The following is a 15,605-nucleotide window of genomic DNA, read 5'->3' on the forward strand; positions in this document are numbered from 1 at the left end:
TTGGTTCCATTTTTATCAATGCGACGCTTCTCTCATTATTCGTAATCTAACGATGAAACTCTAAACATCTGTTAAGAAGAATTTACTATCAATGTATTCACAAATCTATCCATTCTCATCTATTCTTTGGCTCCATTTTTATCAATGCGACACTTCTCTCATTATTCGTAATCTAACGACTAAACTATTCTTCTTCTCTCCTTTTCCAGGTCGATACACGTTCCCAGGATTCACAGCGTACAGCATGAGCAAGCACGCGACGGTTTCCTTTGCCGACGGACTCCGGCTGGAAATGCAGAAGTGGGGTATTACCGTCCACACAGTGGAACCAACTTTGTACAGGTAAATGTAGCCAGTTGTAGCCAAATTGTGTGTCCATTAAGACACGCGCCGTCTAATAATAATAATAATAATAATAATAATAATAATAATAATAATAATAATAATAATAATAATAATAATAGTGAAAAGGTGTTCTTTTGTGAAGACTCGTTGTATATGTTTTATAATCTGGCAGATTTAGACCAGTAAGATTTAATCGCTGTCAGACACTTTTCTTGCAACTTGGTTTTTGCGAAAGTGCCTGCCTGAAGCATACGTGAATTATTATTATTATTATTATTATTATTATTATTATTATTATTATTATTATTATTATTATTATTATTTAGACCAGTAAAATTTAATCGCTGTAAGACACTTTTCTTGCAACCTGGTTTTTGCGAAAGTGCCTACCTGAAGCATACGTGAATTATTATTATTATTATTATTATTATTATTATTATTATTATTATTATTATTATTATTATTATTATTATTATTATTATTATGCAGAATACGAAAAGAACATTTTCGAAAATATAACTAATAAATGACGGCACAGGAATACAAAGCTATAAAACATACTGAATCTCTGTTATCCAAGCAATACGCATTTGTTAAAAAGAATTTACTATGACGAGTTAAATGCTAAAAATAATCCTCTCTGCCTCTCTCTCTCTCTCTCTCTCTCTCTTATCAAGACAAAGACCAGATACGGCTTCCCCCCCTATATTAGGGCCTGCCGCCTCTTCAGGACACACCCCCCCACCCTGAATTGAACCATGATGACGTCACGAGCCCCAATCTAACTCTTCTTCTTATCTCCTTCTCTTGACACAGGACCCCGATCAGCGCCGAGGACACCGTCCACCGCGCCCTCGACAAGTACTGGCAGGAGTGCTCCGAGGACGTGAGGAATTCCTACGGCGACGAGTACATCAAGGACTTCAAGAACACCATCAGCAACCACTTGAACAGGGCCAAGCCCTCGGAGAAAATCAAGGAGGTCGTCGACGATATGATGGACGCCGTCGCGGGAGAGGATCCTAAGGTTCGTGCCGATGATATCTCCTCTCTCGGAAGACCCACTCATCAGGCGAGGGGAAATGGCCAACTTCTGGTGTCTCTTGATTGGTGCTTTGGGGGTGGGGGAGGGGGGGCGGTTTCTCTCTCTCTCTCTCTCTCTCTCTCTCTCTCTCTCTTCCATTCGGAGTGCCAAACTGATATTTTTCATTTGATTGTATTTTTTTTGCTGATTATGAATTTCTCTCTCTCTCTCTCTCTCTCTCTCTCTCTCTCTCTCTCTCTCTCTCTCTCTCTCTCTCTCTCTCTCTCAGGCTCTTCTATTCGAAGTGCCAAACTGATTTTTTTCATTCGCTTGTACTGTTTTTTTTTTTTTGCCATTATAAATTTCTCTCTCTCTCTCTCTCTCTCTCTCTCTCTCTCTCTCTCTCTCTCTCTCTCTCTCTCTCTCTTCATTCGAAGTGCCATACTGATTTTCTTCATTCGACTGTAGTTTTTTTTTTTTGCTGATGATGAATCTCTCTCTCTCTCTCTCTCTCTCTCTCTCTCTCTCTCTCTCTCTCTCTCTCTCTCTCTCTCTCTCTCTCTCAGGCCCTACCATCCGATGAGTTAACTGATCTTTTTTGCTTATTATGACTTGCGTTAAAAATAGGTTTTATTGATTTTTTTTAATAGATTCCTTTTGCGTAATTCTACAGTATTACCTTAATGCCCCTCCAAAAATTCCAAATTTAGAACCAGGTATTGGCCAAAAACTTAAAATTATTCCGTTAATTAAATTACAGGTATACATTATTAGTGGGGCTTTCGAAAAATTACTTAAGCACAAGAGCCTTTGTAATTTCCTAGCAAAAAGTCCTTCAGCACGAAATTCCTATTGTGTCGTTTTCTCTTACAGACGAGATATGTGCCCAGCGTCGCCACTCAGATCCGAGCCAAAGTTCTTTCCATTTTGCCTGACAATGTCCGTGACAGTTTTCTGCTCAGTGGACAGCCGAGAACGCCCCCAGCTGATGTTGTCGGTAAGTGGTGTCCCATTTTCTATTTATCTCTCATTTTCTATCCATCTCCCATTTTCTGTTTATCCTTGACTTCTCATTTTCTATTTATCCTTGACTACCCATTTTCTATCTGTCCTTGACTTCCCATTTTCTGTTTGTCCTTGACTCTTTGTTCACAATTCTGGGATGTTTGTCATTGCATAAGACCACCCGTTATTGTTTTCAACCTTTCAATCGAGTTTTAACTCATATTTTGAGATGTTTTCACATTAGTGAACCTGTTTTGATATCCTTTTCTTGCGGACTCCCTCAAATGCGCATAGGAGTTCTTTTGAAGAATGTAACTTAACTTCAGTTTATTACATGGTAGTAACCATGTTGCTAGATATTATCTGAGAATTCTTAAAGTAGATCATTGTCCATCTCTTAAATTATCCAAGCTGAGGAGAAATGAATCACATTGGTGTTCTATTAGTCACTGGAAAACTAAACAACCTTAGGGGGTCCATAAGTAATCAGCCACTGAAGATCTGAGCCTAACCTTTCCAAAACAAACTCTCTCAGACCTCTTGCTGACAACCACCTTCTTCTTCCAATTCGCAGGCAAGAGGACTCGAAGCCTGCTGGACCCACGCAACTCCAAAGACAAGCTAGCCATCCTCTCCACCGGCGGGAAGCTGCACGGACCGAAGGGCAAACTCATGCGGGTGTTCTCCATGCCCAACTGGGACAAGAAAGACATTACCCCGTCGCCACAGTCGAGTAGCAAGTTCAAGTTCTAAGGACGAGACGACCCCCGTCAGGAAGAACTTGGCGGGAAAGCCCCGTCTGGGGTGCCAGCTGCCTATTTTTTTTTTTTTTCAAGAAGAAGAAACGCAGCTTTGTCTCGTTCTCGTTTTACGTTTACAAAAAAACAAAAGACAGGTGTTTTGTATATTCGTGAGTGAGTTTTTACTGCCACAGGAAGAAGTTGTTAAGCAGTATTATATGTATATATAGCGTTAGTCAGTTTTACGGAGAGTGTGTGTATGTTTTCTGTACAGGGATTTGTGTCGACTGTTCTTTCTCTGTCCGTTGTAACTGTCAGATGCTTCGTCCTGGGTATTGTTGTTCGTTTCTTAGTGCCTGTGTGTTACAAATTATCAATGATGTGAATGCATTTGCGTGTGATCCAAGATAACTAAAAATAATGAAAAAGTAAAAACTAGACCATGTTCCATATCTCTTTCCTGAATGTGGCCCTTCCCAATTTTCTATCAACTTTCAGCTCTATTCAATAGATTCTTAATGCATTCTTTTACGGTCTTTGAAGTTCCTAGATCAAATGTTTTTTATTGTGTACTTTGACTGCTTTGGTTTATTTTTTTCGTTATCTGAGAAGTTTCTCCTCGTTTTATTTTCAAAATTTTATAATCGTATATTTGTAAATATTGGTAACCTTTTGTGGTGTAAGTTCGGTACTTAATACGTTTATTGATCGATTTATATTTGATGATTTTGGAAGAGTTTTCCGGTTATTTCTTAATGAACGGTATTTTGATGGCTAGATATTTCTTTAAGCAGTGTGGCTGGGCGTTAAAAAAGGTGCCTTTGTCCACAATAAATAAAAGAATATTACACCAATATATGTGGGACTGTAACTAGTAAAATATTTAAATAACTTTATATCAAAACTCAGGCTTCGAGAGTCCTTGCAGAAGGCGCGGCAATGATATATAATTCAGGGTTCCCAACCGAACACTTCCAACCCTGCATGACACTGGCATAAACAGGAATGCCAACAGACAATTCCAAATCGAATCAGACGCCAGTCCTCGCAGAAGGAACCGGTAGAAATAGGAGCGCCAACAGAGCATTCCAAATCTAGCCATTCCAGTTGTAATTTTCTCCATATGATCACTGCAAACTTGCGAGCTGTGAAGGGCAGTTGGAAGACGAGGTTGAGTATCACGCTAGAAGTAGTACAAATCGAATATTGAAGTGATAGCAATCGGACGTGGATGCCTTGGGGAAAACGGGAGGCCCTTCATAGCTACAACATTACAACATTTGCAGAATATTTTAATATTAAAATATACACGAATCAACTAAACAAAGGGAAAATTGCAACTGACTATGTCGTAAAATTGGTGTAATTTATTACTTGGACGCCTCTGTTTGGCACTGATGGGCATTATACTACAATAATATATGAGGGTGACGAGGAATAGGCTCCTGTAGGCCTATGATTTGTTTGCTGTTGATATTGTCACTCTATGTACCGATAAGGGTTCACTTTTCCTAGAGCAGCTTTTTATTAATGCAACAATCAAGTTAAATCTGCCAAAGGCTTAAAATAATTAGCCTTGATTTCAGATGAGAAGAAATCTTGATGATGGTCACTGAACAGTTTTCTCTTGTATTTTTCTTATATATTTATTCACCTCAGTAGGTTTTCGACCCTTATCCATTCGTGTATAAACCCACCAACACACATTCCTTTGTAAATAGTTTTTATGAAAGAATATAATGCATCACCATATCTCATCATTGTCACAATGCTCTGTAGATTATATATATATATATATATATATATATATATATATATATATATATATATATATATATATATATATATATATATATATATATATATATATATATATATATATATATATATATATATATACATATACATATATATATATATATATATATATATATATATATATATATATATATATATACATATATATATATATCTATACATATATATAAGAAGATCATTCCTATTGCTCTCGATAGTCTTATGTAACCTTTTCATTGCGTTTGCATTTTATATGGGCCTTAGCCGTCCCTGTATTTAGAGAATGTGTTTATGTGAATAAAGATAAAATATTTCTGTTATGATTTTTGTTTTCTTTCGTATAACCTTGACGGTTCGTGTGACATTCAATCTTTAGTATTTTCCTCAGTGATCCTTTATATATATATATATATATATATATATATATATATATATATATATATATATATATATATATATATATATATATACAGTATATATATATATATATATATATATATATATATATATATATATATATATATATATATATATATATATATATACTATATATATATATATATAATAATAAAGACATATTGATCGTACAAAAGTACTTAAAGAAATGTGATGCAGAAATTATATCACTGACAGGCAAGTAAAGGCGTTTCCATCATCCTCAAATATATGTGAAATTAAATACAGACAACTGCCAAACTCTTCTCTGAATCTCACACTTCAGGCGAGACAGTTAACGAGACTGCACTGCCCCAAAATGCAAGACTGCAGTATCTGCAAAAATACAAAACTGAGAAAAATGGTAGATACCCCCTTGCCTTACTACTGATTTTGCAGATAATGCAAATGGGACCCCTTGAATATTCGTGGAAAGCACTGAAGAATCATTCTGAAACTGCAGTAACTTGTGTATCAGTGTTTCACGAGCCCAATGGGTGGCATATCTCAAATTCGAAAATTTTGCAGATGCTGCAGTTTTTCATTTTAGGGCAATGCAGGTACAGCACCATGTCTTTGAGAAGAAATACCATACACAAAAAAGAAAACGAAAAAACACAAATTCCAGGCCTACTTTATAAAGAAATCAAGACGAAATTATAAACTAATCCTGAACAATTATCAAAACATGGCGGGGTCTCAGTTTTGACTGAACTGTAACCGTACACAAATTTACCATGGGCATTTCCGTGTGTGTGTGTGTGTGTGTGTGTGTGTGTGTGTGTGTGTGTGTGTGTGTGTGTGTGTGTGTGTGTGTGTGTGTGTGTGCAACAGCCTGAAGAAAAATTCCTACAAAGAGGTCAAAAGTTACTGGAATAAGCAGCAAAGGAACCAAACTTAGTACGAATTTACAACTATTCTACAACACACCATCAACGCTGACTTCAGCAAACAACACCGGATCACTCAGGAAATCAAAGCAAAATGCAAAATTAGTGCGGGAAGCAACGATCAGGAATGAAAATACAAAAAAAAAAAAAAAACAAATGTTTAACTCACTGGGATGTAGAATGACTTATTCCAAGATCTGGAACGGGACAAAGACACTGGAAATTTTTACGACATCTGGAACCCTACTGGGATTCTTTTGGGCTGAGTTGGTCTGCCGCTAGCAGCATCTGAAAATATACAATCAATGGACCTGATTTATTATCGATAAATAGACAGAATATAGGATTTAGGCCAAAGGCCAAGCGCTGCGACCTATGAGATCATTCACCGCTGAAAAGGAAATTGGGAGTGAAAAGGTTCGAGAGGTGTAACACGAGGAAAACCTCAAAGCAGTTGCACTATGAAACAGTTGTGGGGATTAAGGCTGAGGAGAGTAAGATGGAAGAATGAGAATATGAACGGAGGCACAGTAAAAGGAATAACAGATGTTGCAGCTAGGGGCAGAGGGGACGCTGCAAAGACCCTTAAGTAGGCCTTAATGCCTACAGTGCACCACGTACGGTTTTGTTTTTCATTTGGTCTAACTTAGTGTAGTTTTATTAATCATTCAAAATTTTTAAAAAAACTGCTAAAAGCTGTTCTCTTAAAGTGAAGCAGTGTGAAACAGCACAAAAATTTACATAAAATCTGAAACTTATAAAAATTACAAGTAAACAAACAATGAAAAGTTAACACTCAAAACAGTTTTAAGTAAAGCAGATCGATATTGTTACTCACATGATTAAGCACTTGCAAAATTGCAGTGCAAAATTCTAACTTCTGTAATCTGCAACATTTCCAGAAAATGCCTTTTCTCAGGAAATTGAAAAGATACAGAATAATGCAAAGAAGAAAGAAAAAGGCCATACGGTTAATTGAGGGATCACGCAATGTCACAGTAATGAGAGAATTCTTTTTAAAAAATTATTACTTCTTTTCAGATATAAATATGAATAGGTAAATTTTAATATTTTTCGAAATTACAATAATAATTTTAGCATAAACCAGTCGCTTAAATTTAGTGAGTACACACACACACAGATATATATATATATATATATATATATATATATATATATATATATATATATATATATATATATATATATATATATATGAGCCAAGCCAAAAACTGTACAAAGCTGAGATAAATGGCACATGACAGGAATCAACAGATCTAAATTATTCTTCAAACTAACAACCTACATCATACTGGAAGAGAGGTAGAAGAAAGAAAGAAAAGGATTTTAAATAATATTTTAACATAAAAAGTGTATTATTTTTGGGAACAATGTACATTTTGCAAAATGGGAACAGAATCGCCAAAGGACAGAAAATATTATATGCAAAAAATTCTTGATGCCCCAAAATATGGCCAAATTGTACTCGAACAAGAGAGTTGAGAGCATTTCTTATGAAAAGAGTGATCAGGTATAAATTACAGTACATGAAAAAAACAGTGAGGAAGTAATAAAAAAAAAATAAACAACTGTACTGGATAATGCAAGGAATGATGAATAATTCTGAGGCACGAAATTAACAAACCAAGGAATATATAATAAACAGGGAAGAAACAAATAAAGGGAAAACAATAAGGTGACGCAATGAAAAATCGAATCAATGAGTACAAAGAATTAATCCTTCGTAGGAAATAAATAAAAAAAATCCCAGTAGGATCAACATTATGACAACAAACTAAACTGTTATTCTCTACAGAATCAGAACGAACAACCTACACTTACAAGATTATTTTATCGAGCTATATATATATATATATATATATATATATATATATATATATATATATATATATATATATATATATAGCTCGATCAAATAATTAACCCAAAACCAAACTACCGCAAAATTCGCTAACTAACAGAATAAGAAAAACGACAAGAAAATGGCAATTTGCAACCTCCAAATACGACACAACTAGAAAATGTGAATGAAATTGTCGATAATTCCGCATTCTCAAAAGTAAAAGAACTAAGAATGGTTTCATCGATTATAGCAAATAAAGGGGAATAACTAACAAAAGCGATGAGCTCTGTGAAATAACCAAATATCATTCTACTGGCAAACACATCTTTCTATTATCGACAGAAAGAGGTGCTGTTACAAGGGCTGAATCTTACTGCTACTACTACTACAAGTAGTGATGTAAACAAACGTTGGTTATGACAGCCATTTGCAGTGATATCATTTATGCTGTGATAATGAGGACGGAGATCTGTTAATATATGTTTTTTACGTCCAGACTACAAGGGAAATTGGTAGAAAATTGAGGAACTTCAGGATCCGTTTGAGGAAAACTGGAAGGAAGTGGCAGGAACGTTGGTCTACTTTTCAGTGAGGAAACGAAACGCGAGAAAGAGGCTTTATATTTACCGTGGAAGAAACGAAGAAAAAGCAAAAGGAAGACTAATTAGTGCGAGGAATTAATCAGAATCATTGCCAGGCAAGGCCTTGATCTATCACGGGTCCAAGCAGACAGCATAAGCTTATGATCTATATTTAATTTTAAGGCTACGTGGTAAGTACCCTACTGATTCAAGTAACTGGCTGAAAGGTTACCTTTAAACCTGTAAATGAATACAAATGTAAAAGAGTCTATAGTTTTTCTGGCCGTGTTTGGGGTGATTTTAACAAAATTTACATTTACCCATGTTGGAGGAGGTTAATTACTAGTCAACCTTATACACAACCCCACTGATTTGAACAGTAGGGTAATGAGGGACCACAGTAGAAATTCTGAGTTTTGCGTGGAGAGGGGGGCGGGAGGGAAATAAACATACAAAAAACTATAGGACTAGGCTACCAGGTACGAGAGGCATCCTAACCTACCCTAGGGTGCCAGGACGTGGTCCTACCTAACCAAGACAGGCAATCCTCTCAAGCTAACTTGACCAAGATAGGCTACATTGCCCCTGATTTGGTTATACAGTACTATGAATTACCTGGGTTCGTAGCCAAATATGGTCCTGGTCGTTTCAGCCGTAAGTCATTTAGGGCGTAAAATCCGAACTGGCAAATAGCCGAAATGGGGTATATAATACTTTGATCACCAAGGGGCTGGTACTAAACACAGCATCCCAAGGCATCCTAAAGTTCTGACAGCCTAACAGATTCACGGCCGGGAATAATACAGCATAATCGTCCCGAACTTGCCAAATGCATGAATCACTTATTTTTCCAAAAGGTTTTTTTGTTTTTAGTGCATTTATAACCATTATTGTTGGTGAGAACCATATGTGTGTTTGCGTTTCCTTCCTCAAACCCATGTATTCAACAGTTATGGGAGACTCCAGTGGGAAATCTGGTTTATGGGAGGGGAAAAACCAAAGATGAGTGCAGTGCACCAGTCTAAAAGGTATGGAATGCATAAATTATAACAATATAAAAAAAATACATAGTTCACTATTGTTAGATGTATAGAAAATACAGAATGGGTAGTTACAAGAATGCAGCTTGACTTAAAATTCCCAAACCTGACCTAACCAAGGGCATCAGGTCTTTACTTGGCTGATACCTGGAGCACCATAAAGATTCTAGAGTAGTAATTCAATAAAAGTGCATTATTTTTTATATTTATATCATGTATTAAGCTCAAAATTTGGAACAGTTGACTGAAAATTTTTAGTAAGAATTGAGGATAATTTGAATACACATTTTACAAAATGGCATTTCATAAAGATACTCTGACCTGCTTAAATTCATATACAATATATTGTTTATTCATTGTGTGTGTACTTTTAGTGATAAGGGTAGAATATTTTGTACATATAACTGATGATGAGAGAGGAGAATTATGACAAGGTTATTATGCTTTCATTTTTATAAATTAACTATATCTTATTTTTATCTTTTCAGGTCAGCCAGAACACAAGTAATCATGAGTGAAAGCTTGAAAGCGTGGGTTAACCACAGGCTTCATGATGTCTTGGGGATGAGTGACACGACCGTAGCAGAGTACCTTTTGCGACTAGCTCAAAAATTACCCAGCAAGAAGCATATTTTGTTGGAATTGCAAAATGATATGCATGTGGACAGTGACATTGAAAACTTCATTGGAGAACTTTGGGATAAAGTCAGAGGTATTGTATAGAATTCTGTTTATGGTTTTTTTTTTTATTAATTCCTTACACTTAATGCAAAACGTCAGTGGTAATGTTTGTATTTAAATTCATATGCCTAAACAGGAATTTTTTTAATGCTATGACTGTTGTAATATGTAATGTATTACTTTGGTATTACCAAGGTATGCGTGAACTATAATGCAAGATCTGATGTTACTTATGCTTTACTATCAATTGAGCTCTTCATTATATTTGCATCCTCTATGTGGAAATATCACCCAACCTCTTTCATCTCTTCTTGTGAACCTTGTATTTTTTATGTAAGTTGAAACATAAGCATACCACTTGGCCTCAGATTTATTTGAGGAAGTTCTCGTAATTCAGATGACTCAGTCTGCTTGGAAAAAGACAGGAAATAAACAAAACAAAAGACATCCAGTACTTGGCAGTGTGACGTCAGAATGGGAACTGCTAGATAATCTCTAAATCAATGTAAAGATGGAGAAGTAGAGGTTTGAACTAAGCACTTGTTTAATTGGACATAATTTTTAATATTTAACTGTCTCAAAACTGTCAAAAACAGTGCTGTAATACTTCTTTTAAAGATTCATTAAAAAGAGCTAACTAATCAGAATAAAAGAGAAAAAAATTTTTACTCCATGCTACAGTAGTTCTATAAAGGTAACCACAGACAAATTTACATGCTTCCAGATTTTTTGTAGAAAGTGTATGTTATGTAATATTCTACAAGGTTTGACTGGTTTTTAGAACAAGGAATGAAAGATGTATAATATTTTGGTAGATTTGCTTTCAAATTGTCAAGAAATTGGAGAGAAATGTTGTTATTCAGGAAGCCTTGCTAAGTGTAAAATTTTAAGCACCCCACAGGCTCTCCAGACTAAACTTGAAGAAGGCATAGGGTTTGTAAGATGATGAGTAACTGGTTAGCTTAGTGTAATTGCCAAAGGGACATTTGAGGGGAGCAGTAAGAACAAAAATAAGTTAATTTCTCACAAAATGGCAAGTAGAATTCTACAATTTTAACAGGAATAATTATTCTGAAGTTTTCCTTTATCATATAGTTTTTGGCAAGGATGGAGTTGAGTTGAAACAACTGGGATTTGATACAAATCATTACTAAAGGTTTAAAATCCTTAAATTTTTAAAATTTAGTCTTGAGGTTGCTCATTAGTCTGTTAATTAATTATGACCTATGAATCGATGTTTCCATATTTATTTTTTCTTTGTTTATTACAGGTGGCAGTGATATCACCCCCAGTGCTTCTGCCCCAAGTGCACAGAGTTCAAAATCAAAGAAAAGACCTCTGAAGAAAGAGAGCTCAGATTCTGAAGGGGAAGGCCCAGCTCTAAAGATTAAGAGTAGAGCGCCAGAGGAAGAAGATGAGGAAACCAAGAGAATCCGAGATTTACAAGAAAGAGACGAGTACGTGGACAGGCTGCGCCAGCGAGATGAAGAACGAACTAAGAATGTGGCAGAAAAGGGCAACCAGAAAGCATTTGAGGAGGCAGCCCGAAGACTACAAATGGAAAAGGAGGACCGAGTGAAGATTCTGCCGAAACTCAGAGTTGAGTCTCGCAGGAAGTATCTGAGTAAACGCAAGGATGACAAACTGAAGGAGTTGGAAGAAAATATAATCGACGATGAGTACCTCTTCGATGAACAAACCCTTACTGAGAGAGAGAAGAAAGAGAGGGAATATAAGAAAACAGTCCTTCAGCTAGCCAAAGATTACGACAAGGTTAGGGAAGCTGAAAATGTACAGCGATATGTCATGCCAGAGGAAGGAGCCAGTGTAGATGACAAATATGTAGAGGTGGATGAGAGGGAAAATAAGCATGGATTTGAGCAGAAGAAGTGGGAGGAAGACCAAATGAGAGGCACTTCTCTCTCCTTTGGTGCAAAGGATAAAGCAGTGAAATATCAGGAGCATGAGAAAGAATACAATCTTGTTTTGGAAGATGAAATAGAATTCATCAAATCCCTGCCTTTGGAAGGTACTCGCAAGAAAAAACGTAAGAAGAAAAAGAAACTCGAGGAAGAAGATTCAAGCTCTTCATCAGAAGAGGAGGATGAAGAGGAACCTAAAGTATCAGAATTTCATAAGAAACAAATGACTTTAGATGAAGTGAGGAAAAGCCTCCCAGTTTATCCTTTCAGAGAGGCCTTACTAGATGCAATTAATGAACATCAGGTTTTGATAATTGAAGGAGAAACAGGGTCAGGTAAAACTACACAGGTCCCACAATATTTATACGAGTCTGGCTTCTGTGATGACGGTAAGAAAATTGGATGCACACAGCCCAGGAGAGTGGCTGCGATGAGTGTGGCTTCTCGTGTATCGCAGGAAATGGGGAAGAAGCTTGGTAATGAAGTTGGATACAGCATTAGATTTGAAGACTGTACAAGTGAGCGCACACGAATCAAGTATATGACTGATGGTATGTTGCTAAGAGAATTCCTCATGGATCCTAGCTTAGAAGGTTATAGTGTTATGATTATTGATGAAGCTCATGAAAGGACACTCCACACTGACATCCTGTTTGGTCTCTTGAAAGATATAACAAGATTTCGCAGCGACCTGAAGCTTCTCATCTCGAGTGCAACACTGGATTCAGCAAAATTCTCTGACTTCTTTGATGAGGCTCCCATCTTCCGTATTCCTGGAAGACGCTACCCTGTTCATATTTATTACACAAAAAGCCCAGAAGCCAATTACATTGACTCTGCAGCAGTAACAGTATTACAGATCCATATAACTCAGCACCTAGGTGACATACTTGTGTTTTTAACAGGTCAGGAGGAAATTGAAGCTTGTCAGGAGATACTAACAGAAAGAGTTAGGGCTCTTGGTACCAAGATTCGAGAGTTAATTATCTTACCAATTTATGCAAATTTGCCTTCTGAAATGCAGGCAAAAATCTTTGAGCCTACTCCTCCAGGTGCAAGGAAGGTAATTTTGGCCACAAACATTGCTGAAACATCTTTAACGATAGATGGCATTGCTTATGTCATAGATCCTGGTTATTCCAAGCAGAACTATTTTAATGCCAGAAGTGGAATGGAATCCCTGATAGTTGTACCGATATCTAGAGCTTCGGCAAACCAGAGGGCAGGAAGAGCTGGTCGAGTTGGCCCTGGAAAATGTTTCAGACTTTACACACAGTGGGCCTTTGAGAATGAGATGGAAGAAAATACCATCCCAGAAATCCAGAGAGTGAATCTAGGCAATGTAGTTTTGCAGCTGAAGTCTCTAGGTATCCACGACCTCATCAATTTTGATTATCTTGATCCCCCTCCAGCAGAAAGTCTCATTCTTGCACTGGAACAGCTGTATGCTCTGAAGGCTTTGAACCACAAGGGGGAGCTTACTTCCTCTGGGAGGAAAATGGCTGAACTTCCAGTCGATCCTATGATGTCAAGGATGATTCTTGCAGCTGATCAGTACAAAGTTGTTGAAGAAATATTAACTATTGCAGCCATGCTTTCAGTGAATGGTTCCATATTCTACCGACCAAAAGACAAGGCCATTCATGCGGACACTGCGCGCAAGAATTTCTTCCACCCAGACGGTGACCACTTAACCCTGATGAATGTGTACATTGAGTGGGCAGGAACTGAATACTCGTCGCAGTGGTGCTACGAAAACTTCATTCAGTATCGATCACTCAAACGAGCCAGAGACATTCGTGACCAGTTAGAAGGCTTAATGGAACGAGTGGAGGTGCCGCTTTCATCAAATCCAGGGGATTCTATAGGCATAAGGAAAGCTATCACCTGTGGCTATTTTTATCACATTGCTAGGTTTAGTAAGGGAGGCATGTATAAAACTATCAAGAAAAGCCAAACAGTATTGTTACATCCACAGTCATGTTTGGTGGAAGATTTACCGAGATGGGTTTTATACCACGAATTGGTGTTGACAACAAAAGAGTATATGCGTAACATCATAACAATTGATGGGAAATGGCTGCTCGAAGTAGCACCCCATTACTACCGGGACAATGAAATTCAGGACTCAACCAATAAAAAGATGCCAAAGGTGGTTGGAAAGGCCAAAGAAGATCTTGTGAAAGAATATAATTAATTTAATTGAAGAATATAATTAATATTTTCATTTTCAGGAAAGGTCCTTATTGTTATATTGTACTCTATACTGTACTATGCCGTACTTTGCTTATAAAAATTCTAACTATACAGTACTGATAATCTTGTAAAATTTACTTTGATTTTGCTAGGCTTTTTTATATATTAACATGTACAAAGACTCTTAGAATCCCCTTGTAACATGGGTTTTGTTTCAAAGTTTTCATACGTGTACGTAGTCTTAAAATGCATACTGTAATTTAACACTGAGGTTAACTGCTAGTGGTTAGTTTACACGTAAAGGAAAAGCAATGTTCTTTTACCATTTACTATAGTCTTTTGAATTCTTTTATCTTTCCATAATAGAATCATACAGAAACATTTCATCTGCAATGAATAAGTACAATATTGTAATTATGCCTTGATGAGTGAGTATATTTTTATGGAATATTTTTATTAAAATTTGAAAAAACTTGTTTTATTTGTTTTACTACGTTAGGTAAAACTAAGAAAACACCTGCTAACCAGCTATATTGATAATTGCATATTACAAGTGTCTTTGGGAGTTTCCATTATTTGTCTAATGTTACAGACCTTGTAAGTGCTGTCTACAGTTATGTTTTTCCTTTTTAGCTGTTGTGGCTGTGGCATGTAATTATTTTAATGGTACAGGAATGGTTAAATTTCTAGTACAAGATAAAGCAAGTTTAGAAAAAAAATTTTACAATTGAGAAATAAAAAAAAATATTATTCCCAGAGCATAAAGACATTTCAAGACACACCTCTTGCCAAAAAAGAGGATCAAATTTCTTCAATTAAATGGGAATATTGTAGGAAGAGACTAAAGGGATTGAATAATAAAAAAAAGAAGTAAGCAGCTGATTATGGGGACAGAGAGGTTGAGCAATTGCACGTTTGTTTATCAATGTGTTTACATATCACTCTGATGGTATAAATAAATGAGAAATCTTGAAGAAGCCAAGAGGAAAATTTATAACATACAGGAGTGAAGAAACTAAACGTAAATTGGTTTTATTTTGAAAAATACGATCATCATCAGAATGTGGTCAGCAGAAACATTCGGA

At 36.3% G+C, this 15,605-nt stretch overlaps 2 protein-coding genes across 2 annotated transcripts in view; both read left to right on the forward strand.

The window, feature by feature from the left end:
- The window catches only part of LOC136852406 (short-chain dehydrogenase/reductase family 9C member 7-like), a 63,557-nt gene extending 58,326 nt beyond the window's left edge, over window positions 1-5,231 (forward strand). The window contains exons 6-10 of the mRNA XM_067127020.1: window positions 210-342; window positions 1,162-1,372; window positions 2,243-2,366; window positions 2,949-4,904; window positions 5,093-5,231. Coding sequence (XP_066983121.1) covers window positions 210-342; window positions 1,162-1,372; window positions 2,243-2,366; window positions 2,949-3,127 — 647 coding nt within the window. The 3' untranslated portion in view covers window positions 3,128-4,904; window positions 5,093-5,231. The remainder of the gene's footprint in view (window positions 1-209; window positions 343-1,161; window positions 1,373-2,242; window positions 2,367-2,948; window positions 4,905-5,092) is intronic.
- A 3,247-nt stretch (window positions 5,232-8,478) lies between these two features.
- Window positions 8,479-14,996, forward strand: l(2)37Cb (lethal (2) 37Cb). Its single transcript, XM_067126990.1, has 3 exons — window positions 8,479-8,872; window positions 10,210-10,433; window positions 11,673-14,996. The coding sequence occupies exons 2-3, from the start codon at window positions 10,232-10,234 to the stop codon at window positions 14,519-14,521; spliced, it is 3,051 nt and encodes a 1,016-aa protein (XP_066983091.1). The 5' UTR covers window positions 8,479-8,872; window positions 10,210-10,231; the 3' UTR covers window positions 14,522-14,996.
- Window positions 14,997-15,605: the final 609 nt, after the last annotated feature.

This window comes from Macrobrachium rosenbergii, chromosome 25 (genome assembly GCF_040412425.1).
Source record: "Macrobrachium rosenbergii isolate ZJJX-2024 chromosome 25, ASM4041242v1, whole genome shotgun sequence".
NCBI classification, from domain to species: domain Eukaryota; kingdom Metazoa; phylum Arthropoda; class Malacostraca; order Decapoda; family Palaemonidae; genus Macrobrachium; species Macrobrachium rosenbergii.